Genomic DNA, 21,522 nt, shown 5'->3' on the forward strand with positions numbered 1-21,522 from the left:
TGAGAGTTCCATGCCGCCTTGTTTCCTGCCGACGGTTCCGCTCTTCACACACACACACCCCCCGCCCCTCCGCCCGCCCTTCACTTCCTTCTCTTTAGGGCGCATGCTCGGCGATGTACCTTACGTGACTGTCCCTCTCCGCCGCGCGCCCTTGCCGTTTGTCCGCTCTCGAGGGAGGGAGGGAGGGAGGGAGGGAGGGGTATCGGCCGCGCGCCCAATGTGGGAGCCTAACGCACGCGCACGCGCGCTCCTTCCCCCTCTCCCTCTAGATACGGGAGCCTAGCACGCGCGCTGTTGTTATTGGTGCTGCCGACTGACTGGCTGGCTGCTGGCTGGTTGGGCTGGCGGCGGCGGCGGCTGTTGGTTGGGGCTGGCGGGGTGGGGGGAGGAGGAGGCGAGGGAGGAGGAGGAGGAGAGCAGGGCGGCTCAGTCAGTCAAGCCAGCCAGCCAGCCAGCCGGGCGAGAGAGAGCGAGCGAGCGAGTTCTTTAAAGATGGCCGGGGCGGCGGCGGCGGCGGCTACGGCAACAACGGCAGCAGCAACAACAACAACGGCGGCGACGACCCCCGTGTACTGCGTGTGCCGGGAGCCTTACGATGTGAGCCGCTTCATGATCGAGTGCGACATATGCAAGGACTGGTTCCATGGCAGGTAAAACACGCGAGGGGGCAGCGAGGAGGAGGGGGGCCGGGTCTCCTCACGGGAAAACAACAACAAAACAGTGAAGTGTGTGTGTGGGGGGTCCATTATTTAGAGGGGGGGACCCTGAGGGCCGTGAGGGAAGGGGGCGGCCGGGGGGCGAAACAAACAGAAGGACAATGAGGCGGGGAGAGAGAGAGGCGGTGTGTGCGCGCCGCGATGCGTGTCTGCGGGAGAGCTGTGTGAACGGGGCTTTTCGGCGTACCAGGAAGCGGCGTCGGGCAGCCGCCGGCGCTCCTCGGTTCCCTTCTCTCTCTCCCCCCACCCCCTTCTCCAAACAGTGTTATATAAGGGACTCCTTGGCCGAGCTTGAGGGGCTCTTCTGAGGAGTTTGGCGGGACGAGAGGTGCCCGGAAAGTTGAGTTGCTTTTATTATTATTCGCATTGTTCGAAGCGCGTCGCGGCTGAGGTGCCTTTTTGTGTGCGCGCGCGTGTTTTTATGCGTGTTCATCTCGCCGTCCCGTCCGCTTCCTGGGCTCGTGCTTCCCCCGACCAGAGAGTTGCGTGCGCCTCGCGGACGCTTTTCTGACGTTGCGCTCGCGTGAGTGTCCGGGTTGGCGTTTTCCCCCTTCCTTCTTTTTCCCTTTGCACAGGGAGGCTGGGTCAGTTATGTTGGGAAAGTGCGAGCTCCGAAGAGGAGGCCACGCCGGCGCCGCGGCACTAGCTGCAGCCTCCCCTCGGCTGCGAAGGGAGGAGGTGGGGTGGCTGGGTGGGTATCCATGGGCATTTAAACAAAGGAGCAAGTTTCGCGGCGGCGCGAGTGGCTCTCTTTCGGCCGCCCTTTGATCTCCCAGCTGGCCGGAGGCTGGATGGCGGCTGAAGTTCGGAGGAAGGGGCATCGATCTGGGGGAATATTTGTCCGAGCTTCTGCTGCTGCTGCGGCTGCGGAGGGGAAGTGCGCTTTGATTGACAACAGGACATTTAAATACCCCCCATTTAACAAAAACAGAGTCACGATGGAGCTGGCGAGACAGCCTCATCTCCCTCTGCTGGCTTCCGAAGGGAAGCTAATTTAAAGGGACATGGTTCATGCTTCAGATCGTTCCCGGATCAGAGAGACATATACTCCCTCTCTGGTTTGTTTGGGTTTTTTTAATCTCTTGTTTTTAAAGGAGACAGATAACACAGAGAGAAGGTCTGTAACTGTCCTCGAGGGTCGAGCCGCACGCGCAGTGATTATTGCGAATACATTGTTCACATTTAGAAGCTAGGCTGGCTCGCCGTCTACAAAGTGCACCTGCCTGCCATTGCAGGTGCACATGTGGTTCTGTATTCTGAATAGATTCCGTGTGTTCCGTGACAGTGGGGCTATTATAGATTTAAGTGTTTTACGGAGGAGCCTGACAATATCCTGGTGCATTGCTGCAAATGTAAGCACCAGTGTTTTAATTCAGAAAACCACAAAACCAAAAAAGGAAATAGGCTTCTATTGTTGCTAAATTTCTGTGAGTATGGTGAACAAAGCATTTATTTTTTCTAAATTATTTCCAAATTCCTAAGCCTACAGCAGTGAAATAGTTATGTAATCAGTCTTTTGGTTCTGTTAAAGGGAACATTGCTGCAATAGTCTGTAGAAGTCCTATTAAACAGTAGGAGAATTTGAACTGATATTTGAAGTTGTGACTTTAAAAAAAACCTTTGAAATCTATTACAAAATATTGATACATGCTTTTAAAAGTTAGGTGAGCTTAAAGTGGCAAAAAAGCAGGGGAATGGGTTGGGCAGTAGCAAACTAATGCATTAGGACAGAAAAAATGGGTTTGATAAGGTGGATGTAGAAGTGTATTATATGGTAGCATTCTAATTTCTTTTATTTATAAGTGTGCAACCAGCTAAAAGTTATTCCTAAGAAAATACTTTCTTGTGGAAAAGAGGGAAAACAAAGATCTAGTCTCTAATGTTTATCTAGGTAAGTCCCATTGAACTCTGTGACTTACGGTACTTCTGAGTAGGTATTCATAGGATTGTGCTGTTAAATAATTTTGCTTCTGCACATGGCTTGGCTCCTGAAATCCAAATTACTTGGCAACTGAACTATAAACAGATTTGCTATTGCTCTCTTCGAAAAGCACCCGGCAGTATCCCACAAGGAAGATAATAAAACATCACAATTTTGCTAAATTTAGACTGTCATAGATACATTATTGCTGGCTGTTTGATCCTTTTCCTGATAATTTATCTTAATTTTTAAAATAGCCCCCTGAATTGTCACTTTTGCAGTGCAATACTTTAAAGTTTACTCTAAAGTAAGTCCAGTTGGGGCTTATTTACAAGAGTGTTCAGCATTGTGGCCTGTTTCTGGCCTCAAGATCTGTCTCCTAATTTACAGTTCAGAAAATATTAGTCTATGTGTAGTTGAATTATATGCTCAGTTGCTATTTTCTTATACTTTTTTCTAATTTGAAAGGAGCTGAAGTATTTCATTTTGCTTTGGATGTTAGTGTTCAAATGTTTTGTACTTGAGAGAGCTGGACACCTCAGCTTGTTTGCTTATGTCGTTGGATCCGTGAATATGTTTTTAAAGCATTGGCTCTAGTGGTTCTTACAAGATCCTGGACTGTTTTGAATCTTTTGTATGAGTTATCCACTTGCATGGACTCCTTGTTTTCTGTCTTTTATAATGCAATATATCCAATAGAGATCAGAAGGCATCTTACAATCCTTAGCCTTTCTTAGGAGCTTCCTGTGAGTGGAATTTTAAATTCTTCTTGAAATCCATATGTACTGTATTCTTTAGAATACCACTTTGCATGTATGGAATTTACATTAGGTTTGGTGCTTTCACGGTGTGATTTCTGCTTGTAGCCATGCCCTATAGCTGGGATGGCTAACTCCTGAGACTGCGATCTACTCACATAATAAACTGGCAGGTTGGGGGTTCAGGTTGAAGCTGTTGAGTGAGCTTTTTTTAGGGAGGAAAGTGCCTTTTTAAGGGGTTCAGGTCAAAGTTATTGACTTTGGGGGGAAGAATGTCCCTTTTTTAGGGGTTCAGGGTAAAGTTGTTGAGCTATTTTAGGGAGAAAGGGGGAAAGTCGCTCACCATAAGGTTGCCAAGGAAACAATCAACATCACTGTTATAACTCAGTCTGTCATTCTTGAGATTGTGCAACAGTGGAGGGTGGGCTGAGGGGGCAGGGCCGGATTTTACCACCACTAAGGAAAGGAAGCCAAAAACCTCCCAGGGATATGCCAGTAGATAGCGATCAACCTGTTGGACATCCCTGCCCTATAGAATTTTAGCTGGTTGCACAAACAAGATGAATTGTCACTGAGTGACTTGTCCTATAGTTAGTTCTTTAAAGAGTTAACTGTAGTCATCTCCAGTTCCTGAATCTAAATCTGTTTTTAAACTTTAACACGTTAATTATCTCTTTGAATGCCAGGTTAAGGACAGTACCTTTTATATAACTTGGCTATACAGTGGTACCTCGGGTTAAGTACTTAATTTGTTCCAGAGGTCCGTTCTTAACCTGAAACTGTTCTTAACCTGAAGCACCACTTTAACTAATGGGGCCTCCTGCTGCCGCCGCGCCGCCAGAGCACAATTTCTGTTCTCATCCTGAAGCAAAGTTCTTAACCTGAAGCACTATTTCTGGGTTAGCGGAGTCTGTAACCTGAAGCGTATGTAACCTGAGGTATCACTGTAATACTTTTGCATCTGGGATGCCCCATACAATACTTTTTTTAGAAGCCAGAGGAGAATTAGACTTGTTTTGAATGTGACACTGGTAAATAACAATAACTTAAATATGCACCATTCTATATACCAGCTGTTTCATTTAAGCCAAATTACCTTCTTGCATTTGCTGCACTAAAATGGCTAGAACCTGTGGCTCAAGTGGATACCATAGCAGCATGCTAAAGGGAATGCTGTGGTCATAGTCTATTTTGAAGGTTTCTGACAAAGTCTAACAGTATTCTTGCAGAGAAGCTGCTAAAATGTGGGCTGGATCAGGTAACTGCTTGAGTGACCAAACACAAAAAGTGCTCACTGGTGGTTCCTCATCATCCTGGAGAAAAATGACAAGTGTGGTTCCACAGGGTTCTGTCATGGGCCCTTTGTTCAACATTTTTATAAATGACTTGGATGCAGGAATTGAGGGGATGCTCATAAAATTTGCAGATGGCACTAAGTTGGGAGGAGTACCTAATGCTTCAGAAGACAGAATTAGGATCAAGATGACCATAGAAGATTGGAGAACTGGGCCCAAACTTACAAAATGAATTTCAGTAGGGACAAATAAAAGGTTCTGCACTTAAGCAGGAAGAACCAGCTGCACAAATATAAGGTGTGGGATCACTTGGCTTGCCAGTAGTTTGTAGGGATCTGACCAGGATTTAATGAGGATGAGCAGGGGTTAAATCCTGCTGCTTTGGCCAGCAAGGGAAGTGGCACATGTGGCTAAACTGAGCAGGATTTAACTACCACGTGAGCCAATTTTGCTTAGTTTGGCTGCTGGGAACAGGCACACAGGTCAGTGCAGAATTAAACCCCAACCTTCCCATTGGCCAACAACTGATATCATCAGCCCATCAGAGTGATATAAGCTGATTGGTCGGTGGGCATGTTTTTGGACTTTATAGGCCAGACTGGACCCTCTGAAGGGCCAGTATTGGCCCATAGGCCACTATGCTGTATTGTTTTTAACACTTGATTGGAAGCCGCCCAGAGTGGTTGGGGAAACAGATGGGCGGGGTATAAATAATAAATAAGTAAATAACAATAATACAAACAGGAGGTTTTTCTCTCTCTCTAATGGTCTAGTCACTGTCTTCTCAATACTGTGACAGTTTTAGTTTCCCCCCTTTAAATAATTTTGAAATTTTCCATTTGTGTCAGATCACTGATAAAATCATGTAGCAGTTACTGGTTTTGTTACTGGCAAGAAAAGAGAAATATGTTTCTTTCATTCTTTAGCGTAGTCACATTGGTTATTCCCTACCCTGTACTGGCTAAGAGGCAGCACAGGTAAAAATGACAGGCAGAGTCACTTGATTAATGAAAAGGCTCTGGCTGACTCTGGTCTGCAGGGCTTGTTTGCAGATTAGTGGCTGTGAGGCTAATTTATGCAGTCTTGCTATTTGGACCCAATTTTGCATGCCAGCTCTTCGGGAACATGTGTCTATGTGTATGCATTCACATCTGCACATGTGTACAGTCAACTGCTGCTCCATGTATATCTAAGTGCACATGCGGTGGTAGAAAAATACATGCCTCTACACTGAGGACACTGAGCAGTTTTTCTGTCTCTCCTGGGTTCATATCTTCCAGTTGTGCAGCAGGCCAATAGCATAAAATTCTGGCTAACCCTAGTGCTTGAAACAGATACTTGTATTTACCTGCTTGTCTGGTAGGTCAGGTAGGTGACAAGGAATTCCATACTGATGAATGAGTGGCCCAGCAGAAAAGGAATGACTCTCTCAACCTTTCTCCACCAATCAACTTGGTTTTCATTCTGGCCAGTGAGGAAGGGAAGCACATTCATTCTCTGCTGGCCTGCTTGGTAAAAAGCATTTTAAAAAATTAGTCACTGTTAGTAGTCCCCTGTTCTATGCTGTCATGGAAAATAGGGTTCCACTCCTCTGTAATGAATGTGGAAATACAGGCCTCTTAGCAGACTAGTAAAAAAAGTAGGCTAGTAATTCTTGTAGGCCTATTTACAAGGCAATCATGTCACTTTGTAACAGTTTTATGTAAAAAGTTTCCAAGGAATAAAATAATTAAATGCAGTGTCATTAGCAAAGTGTTATGTCAGTTAAGGATTAAGCCTTATCAGTTTTGCAACTACATCATTTGCATATCACTCTGAAGTAAGTTTCACTAAGTATGAAGGTGTTTACTTCCAAGTGAGTGTGCTTAGTATTGCAGCCTTGGAAGCTAATTTTGAACAGTGCGGATATCCTAGGCCAGATTCACAGAGATAGAAGTGTAATGACAGTTCTATTTCTAATTAATGTACATTAGCATTGTGTTGATTGTCATGTTGTTGATTGTTGTCCAGTACATCTACATCAGTACTGGAAACTATTTTTAAATGTCAAGAGAAGGTAGCAAATACTCTGAATTTTTAATAAACACTGGTTCTCTTTCTGGCATATTAAAACTAAGTTTATTTATGTTCTGTAAATAAATAGGACTGAATCCAGAGTAAAGGGTACCAATGCAGTTTCAGTTTAAATGTGCAAGTGCAGTAGAGCAAGTAATGCATAGTATTTTAAAAGATTACCTGGAAATAAGTTACGGTCTTGTTGTCTTGGATAATAGTTCTGTACTTGCATATTTGCATTTCACATTTGCCTTTAACTGATAGGAGTTTCAGTTCTATACAGTATCTTGCCAAGTGGTGGTGGTGGGGGGGGAAGTTGCCTTGTGTATGTTAAGCAACATGAAGTGGCTGTTACATAATTACAACTCTGGATAGTTGAATTGATAGGGGGAGCTATGTATATTATCGAAACTTGCTATGTTATTAAAACATGTGAGTAGTGTTTCTGTGGCAGTAAAGCAGGATTATTTTAAACGATAAGGCACTCTAATTTCCAACCTTCCCATCATTTTAACGGTATTTAATGTATTGTTTAAAATATGCTTATGTAGTATTATATTTGAGAAATTCAGCTTTGGTTTTTGATTGCAGAAAATATTTGACAGTACTAATGCAAAAGAAAAATATATAGCCTAAATGTTCAGCATGATACAGTGAGGGGGGAAAGTATTTGATCCCCTGCTAAATTTGCCCATTAGCCCTCTGACAAAGAAATGACCAGTCCATAATTTTAATGGTAGGTTTATTATAGCTGTGAGAGACAGAATAACAACAGGAAAACTTCCAGAAACCAAGAAGACAAAAGTCAGAGATTGATGTGCATTATAATGAGTGAAATAACTGTTTGATCCCCTATAAACCAGCCAGATGTCAGGCTACCTGGTATCTTCACTGTATGTAACGAGCCGAGATTAGAAGCACCTGCTGTAAGGGAGAGGCCTTACCTGTAATCCCAGCTCATTACAGTATCTGTACAAAAGACACCTGTCGACAGAAGCAATCAATCCTGCAGATTCCAAAGTAGCCACCATGACCAAGACCAAAGAGCTGTCCAAGGATGTCAGGGACAAGAGTGTAGACCTGCACAAGGCTGGACCGGGCTACAAGACTATTGCCAAGCAGCTTGACAATGACCCAAAACACACGGCCAAGGCAACAAAGGAGTGGCTTAAGAAGAAGCACTTTAAGGTCTTGGAGTGGCCTAGTCAGCCTCCAGATCTTAATCCCATCGAAAATCTGTGGAGGGAGCTGAAGGTTCGAGTAGCTGCACATCAGCCTCAAAATCTTACTGACTTGGAGAGGATTTGCAAAGAGGAGTGGGACAAAATACCTCCTGAGATATGTGCAAACCTGGTGGCCACCTACAAGAAACGTCTGACCTCTGTAATTGACAACAAGGGTTTTGCCACCAAGTACTAAGTCATGTTTTGCAAAGGAATCAAATACTCATTATAATGCACATCAATCTTTGACTTTTGTCTTCTGGGTTTCTGGGGGTTTCCCTATTGTTATTCTGTCTCTCACAACTACAATATACCTACCATTAAAATTTTGGAATGGTCATTTCTTCGTCAGAGGGCAAATGGGCAAATTTAGCAGGGGATCAAGTACTTTCCCTCCTTACTGTAGCATCTTGTTAAAGTGCTTTGTGGAGAGTGTTACAGAAATATATCATTGGTATAAATAAATCCCTGTGTAGCACTGATTTGTTTAATACAGTGTTTGTTTCAAAAGTGAATTACCATATTTTTTGCGCTATAAGACTCACTTTTCCCCTCCTAAAAAGTAAGGGGAAATGTGTGTGTGTCTTATGGAGCGAATGCAGGCTGCGCAGCTATCCCAGAAGCCAGAACAGCAAGAGGGATTGCTGCTTTTGCTGCGCAGCGATCCCTCTTGCTGTTCCGGCTTCTGAGATTCAGAATATTTTTTTTCTTGTTTTCCTCCTCCAAAAAACTAGGTGCGTCTTGTGGTCTGGTGCGCCTTATAGAGCGAAAAATACGTAGTTCTGCTCAAGTTCATCTTGTCCAAAAAGGAGATAGTTCGGTTAAAGTTCACACTTTTACAAACTATCTTTTAAATACCTAGCCATGCACCTGCATACCATGATTTTGGCACTATATGAAGAAGCCTCTGGTTTTTTCTTCCTTCTGCATTGTCATTCCCTCATGGCCTCCATGGTTTGTGGCAAAACATAGGTTCCCCTTCCATTCAAATCAGCAAGCCATGCTTTGGAGCAGGAAGTTGGGGAGAAAAATGCAGTATACATGGGAGCCCAATTGTGGCTCATTCTGTGATGATTTATTTAGTGCAGGGGGTCGGCAAGGTTTACCTCGCCTGGGCCGGTTCACTCCAGCAGCCTGTGGGCTGGATCGCAGATGCGCATGAGCGCACCTGCCTGCAATTTCCAGCGTCTGTGTGCAGACGCGATTTCTGGCAACATGGAAGCGAGTCCCTGCGCCACGTTGCGCCGGTTTAGTGCAGTGCGTGGGGACTCGCCGAGTGGGTGGCTCGGTTCAGGGGCGGCTTGTGGGCCAGTTAAACGACCCGTGTGGGCCGCTTGTGGTTGCCTTAGGTTGCCGACCCCTGGTTTAGCGCCAAACCATGATTTGGTATTACATTTTGATGAAACCAGAATGTGGAGGCAAGAGATGCAGATCTTCAAGTGCATGGTCATGGCCCAGTGCAGCATCCTTGGCTCACATTTGCTGTATGTAGAAGATATATATTCCCTTCACAGATAGGTAGCCGTGTTGTTCTGCCATAGTCAAAATAAAAATATTCCTACCAGTAGCACCTTAAAGACCAACTAAGTTAGTTCTTGGTATGAGCTTTCATGTGCATGCACACGTCTTCAGATACACTTCTTCAGATATATTCCCTTCGTTATGCATTACATTTCTCCTCTAGGGGACAAATATAAGCACAACTACTGCTGCAAAATAAAATTCCTTAGTGTAGTCTGCAGCATCTCATGTAACTCTTGAAAGTGTGCCTTCATTTCTTGGCAAAACTAGAGCAGGTACATCACTCTTCTGACAGTTTAGTACTGTCCAGGCTGATTCTTGAGGTTATTAGTGTTACATCATACAGGTGACCACCATTGGTGTTGCATGATGTAGTTACCGTATATTACAGTGAAATGTCAGCAGGACTGAATCCTTGGTGGCATGGTGTGACTGTGTGGCATTTTTCAACCCCTCCCTTCTATATTCACATATAGCACATTTTTTATTTACATGGTCTTGTGGCAGTCATTCTTTTATTGAATTATTTTTCTTGAATTAATATTGGATCATGATATGGAAGTGTTAGAATCCTTTTTGAGCATTTGTGGTCAACATAGCCTGGCAGAAATCTGTTGTCTAAATCTGGCAGCGTATTGTGCAGTTTAGATCAGTGTTTCCCAACCTTTTTTGGGCAAAGGCACACTTGTTTGATGAAAAAAATCTCGAGGCACACCACCATTACAGCCCCGTGACGTCAGCGCGCAGCGTCACGCCGGGAGGGACGCACGAAAGTGTAAGTTTCAATTTTTTCCCCTCCCCCTTGCCGGGGAACCTCCAAGCTTTGGGGGTGGGGGGGGGAGGAGGCAGCAAAGCGAGGGACTGAGGGACTCCTCCAACGACAAGGGTTGGGGAAGAAGAGAAAGGGCTATTCCGCTCCAGTCCTTTCTGAAGGAGCTGAGGGTGGGGGTCCTCCGGCGCCTTCGGCGAAACAGCGCCGGCCCAGAGCGCTTCTAGGAGGCTGCCTTTGTGTGCGATGTAAAGCCCTCTTTCCCTCCCTCCAGCCCCGTGTCACCTGTGGAAAAGGGGGCTGGATCCAGTGACGCAACTCGGAAAACTGTTAGGGAAGCCAGAGCAGGAAAGTGAGTGGGGGGCGGCGTCGCCGCTTTAACCCACGTTTCCTTTTTGAAAGAGAAACTTAAGACTAGATGACCCTTGGGACCCCTGCCAACTCTACAGTTCTATGGCCCTTTGTGGAGGGGGGGGCAGCACCTGGAAAGACGGGCTAGGGGATAATTGGGGCGGCCGCCTTAGGCACACCAGAAGCGAAGCACGTCCTGAGCTACAAAAACAAACCCAATTCCTGCCTCGTTTTTTGCAGTTTCTGCAAAGCGAGGGAGTCTCCCCCGCCTCCATTCCTCGGTGCCTCCTCCTCCCCCTGCTCCCCACTACGGGTCTCCCCTGCACTTGGCCAGGCCGCCTCGCCCTCCTTCCTTTCCCAGAGCAGTGGCTCAGAGCGCCTCCTTGCACCGCAGGTACACTCCGTGGGGAGGGGAGGGAGCGGAAGCCCAGACCAGCCCCCAACCCGCTTAGTCCGACCCCTCAAACCTTCCCAAAATAAGAACTCTGCGTTCTACAACGTCACCCCCCAGCGGGGCCCCCTTTATTCCCGGTGAGAGGGGGGCGGCGGAGGGGAAAAGCTGCTTCCCACACTTACCCGCCGCCATCTTGACTTCCCGCAATGAGCCGGATGCGGCGCCTAAGCTCCCTGCTGTCGCTTCTCCGCCTCCTCTACTTTGCACAAGGCTTCAGGGTCGCCGGCCGATTCATCCATCGGCCGCTCCTTCAAGCCCACTCGGAGGAGGAATGTCTCGAAAGAGCCAGAGACGCAGCCGCAGTGGAAGCCCCGCCCCTCCCTTCCAGTCTCGGGGCGGGGCAGAGGCCACCAGACTGGCAAGCAGAGCGCCGAGAGCGAGGAAGCTGATGCAACGCGGAGGCAGACCCCAGCTGGCGTGTGTTAGAGCAGTGTTTCCCAACCTTTTTTGGACTCGCCCGCCTCCCTCCAGGCTACATCTCGCGGCACACTAGTGTGCCGCGGAACACCGGTTGGGAAACACTGGTTTAGATAAAATCTTATTTGGGGTATGTGTGACTAGCATGGAAATTGTTTCCAATTACCAAGTTAAGCAGACCCACATGTATACTCAACTTCTTTAGAAACTTTAATATGCTGAATGCAAAACTATGGAAAATGTAGTTACGCATTTTTATATGAAATTGTTTTAATTGTTAGATCGGTTTAAGATTTTACAGGAAATGATTAATAAATGGAATGAAAATAAATAACGGTAGTGAAAACTATGGTTTAATTAGTAAAGTGTGTTGTTGTTGTTGCAGATAAACTGCCCATGTGTGCGTGTTGATGGCAGTTATAGGAAATATAGATGTGACAAAGGACATTGATCTCTTGCTCCCACCATATCCTATACTAAGCCCACGTATTTAAAGCCCAGGATGCCTACCTAGAAAATGAGACATACCTGAGCTACAGGCCACTTCCTCCAAGGATTGGGGAGAGAGCTTTTAAAAACTGAGCTGTCATTGCAGCTTTGTCCCTCCCACCATGGGGGGGGGGCAGGTCAGATCTTCCTGTGCACTGCTCAGAGAAGTTGGCCACGAGCTCTGCCAACTTGTAAGTAGACAGACAGCATTAGTAAGTAGAATAGAAGTAATCAGAATTTGGGATCATCGGGCTACTTTTGCTTTGATTATTTTTACTGGATATTAAAGAAGTTTCACAATCAAACTAGTGGAGTCTTTGTGTGTTTTCCAGTCTCAGGAATCATCATATGCCTAGATCACTTTGGGTTTCATGGTACTATTGGAGCTCTAAGACCAAAGAGTTGGTAAAGTTAGAATTCTGCTCTATTCTCAGGGAGGTGCTGAGGACTGGAGCACTGGCTTTACGCTCTGCATAAATTGCTAGGAATTGGCTGGAGGTGCCAGGGTCTAGGATCCCCAAGTCTCATTGTTAATTGGACATACCTTGTTTTCTCTTTTTCTGGGGCTGTAAGTTACCTTCAAAAGTGGGTGGTGCCAGAAACTACTGGATAGGAAAGCACTGTAGAGCTGTCAGATGGGCAGTATATAAGTAATAAATTGTTATTATTGTACAGCAGTGTGGACAGTAGGGGGACTGAAAAGGCTTATCTACAGTATTTACTGTGAACCCAATTTTGTGTCACAAAGTCTGTTTAAGAGGCAGACATTGGTGGAATTTGCAGTATTAGGACTTGCTCTTGAGCTCGAGGCTTATCAGTTATTTTACAGTTATTGCTTTATTGCAGTGGCCTACAGGCCTCGGTTGAGAACTAGCTCTGTTTTAGACCAAATGTAGTTTCCAGTGCACCTGGTGGGTGACCACATGAAGGACTCAACTTGAAAGAGACCACTAGAATCCAGAAACCAGCACACCCCCTGCAATAATCAGTTTAACAGATTTTATTTTTGATCTACATAGAAAACATAGATGTAATGGGAATCGTTTTAATGGTGTTCTGTGTGGTTCCTTATTGTTGTTCTAATTTTCAGAGACTGCAAGCTAGGAAATTACAACACACTATTTAGACTTCACTGGTATCACTGATTATGTTAAAGTGTCTTCATTTATAATTTCTAATACAGTGGTACCTCTGGTTAAGTACTTAATTTGTTCTGGAGGTCTGTTCTTAACCTGAAACTGTTCTTAACCTGAAGCACCACTTTATCTAAAGGGGCCTCCTGCTGCTGCCATGCCGCCAGAGCGTGATTTCTGTTCTCATCCTGAAGCAGAGTTCTTAACCTGAAGCACTATTTCTGGGTTAGTGGAGTCTGTAACCTGAAGCATATGTAACCTGAGGTGCCACTGTATTTTCTGACTACTTATATTATTGCCCTTATTGTTACTTAATATGCTTTATAGAGTCCTCTAATTTATGCAGCAGTAATGAGATGCATTACATATAAAACATGTCTTACAATCTTATGATGTGTATATATTGTTGACCAGCATTTAGATTATATTTCACATCAAAATTTTGAAAATAGTTTTTAATATAGAAAACTAGTACAGTGGTGCCCCGCAACACGAATGCCTTGCAAGACGAAAAACTTGCTAGACGAAAGGTTTTTTCGGTTTTGCGTTGCTTCGCTAGACGAATTTCCCTATGGGCTTGCTTCGCAAGACGAAAATGTCTTGTGCTTTTTTCTTAAAGCCGCTTGAAGAGGCGCAGTTGCGACGGACCGTGCTTCGCAAGACGAAAAGACTTGCGGAACGAATTATTTTTGTCTTGCGAGGCACCACTGTATGAATAATTACCAATTGTTATGTAGGTTAAATCCGTTCATATTTTAAAACGTGAGCATCTGTTGAAAAATTGAGGAAAATGCTGTTCTAGTTTGTCTCCACCCCCTCAATTTTAACTTTTTAAATAAATCTTAAGTATTAAAGGACTTGACCTTGTGATATACTTGGGCTATGTTCATGAGATTGGTCAGCATTAGAAATCTAGAATACTTTTAGCTGCTCCCTATCAGAACCTTTGATGAAATGAATGAATGAGCAGTTTTATTTGTTTTATTTATTGATAAACAACAAATTCCAACAAATGTGTGAAACTAAGGACTTAATGCTTCAGAAGTGAGGCTAGTTCTTTAAAGTTCATGCCCCGATTTTAAAAAACTTTTTAACGTGCCACAGTGCTCTTTTGGCTCTCTTTGATAAACTAACATTTATATATACCAAGGCTCCATTTGAGAGAGCTTTTACACACTTGTAGTTGGAATATTATAGTAACTTCTAGCTTAGAATTCCCTGTCTGTGAAAATACTGATGTACAAATTGAAAATTAGATTGCAACAAAACTTTTTGCATAGTAGTTTAATAGATTTAATTAAATTGAAATATAATTTATTATACTAATATATTTTAGGCACTTCTTGATTTACTGGTAATCTGAATGCCTCAATGCTTACATTTCAAGAGGTTAAAATCTATTGTATTGGTCCTGGCTTTTAAAGTTTTTTATTTTATTTTAAATCAGTCAGGCTGAGAAAAATCTCTTTATCACAGGCTGTATGCCTACAAATGCAGTGAACCTCTGAAACTACAACCTGGCTTGAAGGCAAGCTCTGTTGTCTGGTATGTTGCATGGTTGCGGTAACTGTTCCATGCTTACTGCTCCTTGCATTGTCCTTATGGTCAAAGTAGATGTTTTATATCAGTGTTAGCACAGCTTGTGCATCTCCCCATCAGGGGACATTAAACAGTGAGGTGAAACTGGAAACATGAGGCATAAGTCAGAATAAATTGAAACTAACTCATTTGAGTACATTAATATCAGTTATGACTGCTGACATCAAAATATGCCAAACGAATTGTCAGGGAACTGCCATCGGAGGAACAGGTGGGGAAAGGGCTCACGGAGGCTGGGAGGGACTCAGCAGCTGAAGTAGGGACCAGCAGGGGGAGAGGTGGGTCTCTGGAGGAAAGTCTCACGGAGGCTGAGAGAGACTCAGCAGCTAAAGCAGGAACTAGCAGGGTGAGAGGTGGATCTCTGAGGGAAAGCGAGCAAGAGGGAGGGCTCAGGGACACGTCCAGCGAGAACAGTGGGGAGGTGTCTGAAGCTCCCATAGGGAGACCCATTCCTCGCCGGAAGCTGTCACGCCGCGAGTCCAGAAGACGTGTTTCCGTTAAGGAGTTTTTATGCTGGAAACGCTTCCGAAAGCAACCACTGTCGGAATCTGCAAGTGACTAGAGCAGACATGTCTGAGGAGCTCTGTCACAGACAGAGGTTTGTGGATTTGCACAAACTCTGAGGGACTACGATTTTACGCACAAGCAGCTCATCATCCCATCACAGCATTCCGACAGTCTTTGTAAGCTGCCTGTGCAGGAGAAGGCATCATGAGCGACCCAGCCGGAACCGGAGAAGCAGGAGTTGGAGCGGGTCCAAGCTTGGAAGAAAGGTACCGAGCGTTGGAAATCCAACTGGCGCTGCAGACGGCGAGGCTTGAGGAGAGAAGGGCTCAGGATGCAGACAAGAAGGGGAAAGCCACCCAGTTCACCAGAAAGGTACCAGGATTGGTGCAGAAGTTTGGGGGGGACCCCAAGGACTACCATGCCTTTAGGACAGAGATGCAATATGCCCTCAATGTGCAGTTTGATGAATTCCCTGATGAGGAATCACGAGTGGCTTTCGTGATTGGGCATCTTGAAAGGGGGGCGAGGGACTGGGTTAGACCCCTGATGGCAACGAATAATGACGTCCTAAAGGACACAATGAAGTTCTTTGGTGCGATGGATTTGATGTTTTCCAGCGATATTGAGCAGGGAGTGGTCCGCAGACAGCTAATGGCTTGCAAACAGGGGAGCCGATCTGTCCGTGAGTATTGGACTGAGTTCACCATGCTGGTTCATAGATTGGGGTGGGACTTATCGGCGGAACCCATTCAAATGCTATTTGAAGAAGGTCTTGCTTCGGCTGTGAAAGACGAACTTTCCCGGAGTCCCAGGGCGGTTTCTATGGATCAGCTGACCAAATCTGCGCTGACCATAGGGGCGCGCCAGGAGGCGAGAGCCTTGGAGAGGCGGGAAGGGAAAGGGGAACGGTGGAAGGAGTTCCGCATTCCAGACATTCCAGAGCCAACTTTCCCGCCGGCGGAGCCGATGGAAATCGGAACAGCGCGTGCGCGCGCAGTTTCAAAACCCAGTGAGGGGGGAAAGAAGGATGGAAAAGGCGCCCGGAAATGCTATCTCTGCCAACAGCCAGGTCACTTTGCCAGAGTCTGCCCCCAGAGGAAGGAATGGCAAGGGATGGTGGGAGCTGTGGAGGGAGGAGTGGAGGAAATACCGGAGCCAGTAAAAGCCAACGCCTGGCTGCCACCGTCGGGGCACAGCAGCCAGGCCAAAGAGCAGTGAAAGTGCCCAAGCCAGAACCTCCTAAACCTGCCTTAGTGATAGAAGTGTCCCTAGAGCTGCAAAACGGCTACCCTCTAAAGATAAAGGCGCTGTTGGACTCAGGCAGCTCCTGCAATTTTATGAGCAAAGAGTTTGCAGCTGAACACCAGATACAGACGATCCCTTTAAGCAACCCCCTGCAGGTGACCACGATCGATGGCAGGGAGCTGTTGGGAGGAGAAGTCAGCTTGCAGACCATCCCAATGATCATGAAGGTGGCAAGGCACACCGAACTGATAGCGTTTAATGTGGCCACCTTGGGAGGGGCTCCTATTATCTTGGGGATGAGCTGGCTGGCGTTACATGATCCGCTGGTGGGCTGGCATCAGATAGTGGTTTCCTTTGGTTCCGCACATTGCTTAGAACACTGCAGGGAAGGAAAGGGTTCAGCAGGGGCCCAAGTTACCCTAGCAGGGACGGAAGTAACGGAGCAGGTGAAGGTACCACGACAATACGTGGTACCAGATCTCAGCTGACCAACTACCCCCGCATAGACCCTTTGACTGTCAAATCAATTTACTCCCTGGGGCACAGCTCCCTGTAGGCAAGCTGTACGCCATGTCAGACAGAGAGATGCAGGAGTTAAGAGAGTTTATTGACAAGAACCTGAAGCGAGGTTTCATCAGAGAGTCCAGAGCGGTGGGAGGCAGCCCAGTGTTTTTTGTGGATAAGAAAAACACGGACAAGCCGAGACTGGTGTGTGACTTCAGGGCTTTAAACGCAGTGTCAGAACCAGCGGCCTTCCCTATGCCCAGGATCGACGACATTTTGAACAGGGTGCGGAAGGGAAAGATTTTTACAAAGCTGGACCTCAGGGGGGCGTGCAACCTGATACGCATAAGGAAAGGGGATGAATGGAAAACCACCATGTTCACCCCTTTGGGGGCATTTGAATATTTAGTAATGCCTTTCGGCCTACAAGCAGGCTCGGCGTGCTTCCAATCGTTTATGAACCATGTACTGGGGTCTTTGCTTTACAAGAATTGCGTGGCCTTCCTAGATGACGTGTTGGTGTATTCTGAGAATGAGGAGCAGCATGTGAGAGACGTCAGAGAAGTGTTAAGCAGGCTGCAAGCCAACCGGCTGTGGGTGAAACTGGAGAAGTGTCAGTTTCATACCAAGGAGGTGGAATTCCTGGGGTACCGCCTGTCAGACAAGGGATTGGCCATGGATCCCGGAAAGGTCCAGGCAGTGCTGGAATGGAAAACACCCAAAACAAAGAAGGATGTGCAGAGGTTTCTAGGGTTTGGGAACTTTTATCGTAAGTTCATCCGAAACTTTGCTCACCTGACAGCACCCGAAGAAAGACATGTCATTCCAGAGGACCGCTGGGTGTGTGGGGCGGCATTGGTGGGGCAAAGAGAACTGGTAGAGGGAACGGAGAATGATGAATACGCCCAGGACAAACTCAGGGGTCTCAGGAGGGAGGGAGATAAACCCGGAGGTTTTGAGGAGAGAAACGGGGCGTTGTATTACAAGGGAGCGTTATATATACCTGAAGGAGATTTGAGGGGAAAGGTACTCAAGCAGCTGCACGATAGCCCCACAGCAGGGCATTTTGGGCAACACAAAACCATGTGGCTGGTTACCAGGGAATTTTGGTGGCCCAAGGTCAGGGAAGATGTGCGGGAGTATGTGAGAGGGTGTGACCAATGCCAGCGAGCCAAAGGGGAGAGGCGGGCACCGGCAGGGTTATTAGAACCGCTACCCACACCTGAAAGACCATGGGAAGCAGTGGCAATAGATTTCATGACTGATTTGCCAAAATCCAGAGGGAAAACAGCCATCATGGTTGTGGTAGACCTGTTAACCAAAATGGCCCACTTTATAGCCTGCTCACATGCTGTCACGGCAGAAGAAACAGCTAAATTGTTTGTAGAAAATGTGTTTAGGTTGCATGGCACCCCCTTGAGGGTGGTTTCAGACCGAGGGAAACAATTTACTTCCAGGTTCTGGAGGAAGCTCATGAGCTTACTGCATGTAGAGGTCAATTTTTCGACTGCCCGGCATCCTGAAACCAACGGGCAGGCGGAAAGAGCCAATGGCATCCTCCAGCAATATTTGAGGTGTTATGTGAATGACAGAGAGAATGATTGGGTGGAGAAGCTGGCGTTGGCAGAATTTGCCTACAACAATGCGGAGAACGTGTCCACGGGGATGAGCCCCTTTTTGGCTAATTACGGGTGCCATCCCCGGGCTTTCCCGGGGGGGAAGGGGAGAACTGGAGCGTTCCAGCTGCCGAACAGTTCGTAGAAGAAATGGAAGCGATCCATCGCCAGCTCCAACTTAACTTAGACAGGGCCAAGGAGGAATATAAGAGGCAGGCAGACAAAAACAGAAGAGAAGGTGAAACCATTAGGGTGGGGGACCAGGTGTGGCTGTCAACCAAAGGGTTACCATTCAAAGGGGGTTGTAAGAAGTTAAGACCCAACAGATTGGGTCCCTTTGAAGTCACGCAACAGGTCAACCCAGTGGCTTTCAGACTCCGGTTACCGAACCACATGAAGCTGCACCCAGTTTTCCACAGGTCGTTGCTGTCACCGTATAAAGGGGACAGAGAAGGGAGGGTCACTCGGGGACCAGCAATGGAGGAAAGGGAACACAGCTACCATGTAGCGGAGATCCTCGATTCCAGGTGGAAGGGAGATCAAGTAGAGTATTTGGTAATGTGGGAAGGGGAACCGGAGTCGGAAAACACCTGGGTCATGGCAGAGGATGTCAATGACGAGGTTTTAATAGAAACCTTTCATCAGAGGTTCCCAGGTAAACCTCAGCCTGTGGCGAGGTTCCGGAGGGAATACTTTGCCACCACCGACGAAGAAGAGGAGTTGGAGGGGTTCACAGATTCTGAGGAGGAGGAGGATTCAGCGAGCTGGAACGGCGACCGATGGAGGGAAATGTTCGAGACGTCTGAAGATGAAGAGGATTCTTTTCGGGGTTTTACCTCCTCACCGCCCAGAGGAGAGGGAACGGGAGGGGGTGAAGGGGGCCCTGGAGGGGAGGTGGATGTCAGGGAACTGCCATCGGAGGAACAGGTGGGGAAAGGGCTCACGGAGGCTGGGAGGGACTCAGCAGCTGAAGCAGGGACCAGCAGGGGGAGAGGTGGGTCTCTGGAGGAAAGTCTCACGGAGGCTGAGAGAGACTCAGCAGCTAAAGCAGGAACTAGCAGGGTGAGAGGTGGATCTCTGAGGGAAAGCGAGCAAGAGGGAGGGCTCAGGGACACGTCCAGCGAGAACAGTGGGGAGGTGTCTGAAGCTCCCATAGGGAGACCCATTCCTCGCTGGAAGCTGTCACGCCGCGAGTCCAGAAGACGTGTTTCCGTTAAGGAGTTTTTATGCTGGAAACGCTTCCGAAAGCAACCACTGTCGGAATCTGCAAGTGACTAGAGCAGACATGTCTGAGGAGCTCTGTCACAGACAGAGGTTTGTGGATTTGCACAAACTCTGAGGGACTACGATTTTACGCACAAGCAGCTCATCATCCCATCACACGAATGTTTCATTATTTAGAAAATTTGTGTCTTCAGGTCTGCCTCATACTGGTACCAGTGGTTCTAAATAGATAGTGCTAGTTTTCCAGGTCATGAATGCTTTGAATGGAATTAATATTTAATCTCCATTAGTCTGGCATTAAGTAAAGTAGGCCTTTAAATTGGTGATTCTTGCGGAAAATGTTGAGTTCATTCTTGTTCAGCAGGGTATAATGCTGATGTTGCCACTAAAGCAAAAAGCTTCTACATGAAATCACTTCTACATTATTTTTAAAAGGCAACTAGAGTAGGAAAGTGTTATGAATTTTTAATACATTGTGGTATAAAATCTATTTATTTTCATCTAAAGCTGTTGGGTGACATACTGCAAGGAGGTTGCTAAGCTCACTTCATATACTTCATTCTTTTTACATGTTTTATTCACTTTTAAGGCTGTATAGAGAAGTGGGGAAGGGAAAGGATGTCATTCTGTGAACAAAAAATATATATCAAAGATTGGGACTGCTCCTGGCCTAGGTTGATCATAAACACAACACTTAATTTATATACAGAACTGTATTCTTCAGTTTATTAATGAATGTATATGTATTTCTGGTGAAGCACCTTGCTCTCTCCACCACTGTCAGGGGCTTAACCCTCTTTCCTCATGGAATTTGAACCTCTAAAGCAGGGGCAGCGAACCTGTGGTCCTCCAGATTATGCTGAAGTACAGCTTCCATCATCCCTGCCCTCTGGTAATGCTGGCTTTGGTTGATGGGAGTTGGAGTGAAATAATGCACAGGTTTCCCACCCCTCCTCTAAAAGGTAGTAGAAAACATGCTGGTAGTTGGGTTAGAGAGAGGGTTGTATAAGGGAAGAAGGTGTAAAAAGCAGTATGGTGGAAGGAAAGTGAACATATGTTGCTGGTTTTTGTTACTCCAGTGGAACCTCGGATGTTGAATGTCTCTGTTGACGCAGGTTTTGTCTTTTAAATGCCGAAAACCCAGAAGTAACTGCTTCGGTTTTCGAACGATTTTCGGAAGCCGAATGTGCCTCGTGGCTTCCTTTTTCAGTTTCCCTATTGTATTGAGGCTTCCACTTTCAGCTTTTGAATGTTTAGGAAGCCGAACTGTCTTCTGGAATGGATTACATTCAAAAACCAAGGTTCCATTGTATATACCATACCTTTGACAGAGACAGAAAGTAAGTGCTCATTAGTTGTTTTATAAGTGTTGCTAACTATATTTCATTCTTTCTGCCCTTGTGAAATGACCACATCAACCCATTTGTGGTGGTTTGCAGCAGAAAGTAGAAAGGATGTAACTTCTGTAGTTGTGAATTTCCAGGCGAAAGGTAGTAAGAGCACTTCTGTGCTTTTACTGGGAAGTAGTTTTAGTAATTTCCATACAACACCTCCTAAGCTGAAAAGAACTTGGAATCCTCTCCAAGTGTAATGATTCCTTCCTTTCATTGCCACCAACTGATTAGTCAATTGGTGTTCTGTTGTTGCCAAGCCAGGGAGAAGGCACTTTACCATTTCCTTTTCTTCAGGCACAAGGCCTGCTTGTGGCAGTCGCCTGTGCTGTTT

At 46.3% G+C, this 21,522-nt stretch overlaps 1 protein-coding gene across 3 annotated transcripts in view; it reads left to right on the top strand.

Annotated features, from left to right (window-relative positions):
• The first annotated feature begins 393 nt into the window (after nt 1-393).
• The window catches only part of KDM7A (lysine demethylase 7A), a 56,704-nt gene continuing 35,575 nt past the window's right edge, over nt 394-21,522 (top strand). The window contains exon 1 of one of the 3 annotated variants that reach the window (XM_081212246.1): nt 394-650. In XM_081212246.1, the coding sequence (XP_081068372.1) occupies nt 493-650 (158 nt within the window). In that variant the 5' untranslated portion in view covers nt 394-492. The remainder of the gene's footprint in view (nt 651-21,522) is intronic. The other 2 variants (XM_081212244.1, XM_081212245.1) reach the window with 2 other exon arrangements.

Source organism: Podarcis bocagei (genome assembly GCF_964188305.1).
Source record: "Podarcis bocagei genome assembly, chromosome: 10".
In the NCBI taxonomy this organism is placed as follows: Eukaryota; Metazoa; Chordata; class Lepidosauria; order Squamata; family Lacertidae; genus Podarcis; species Podarcis bocagei.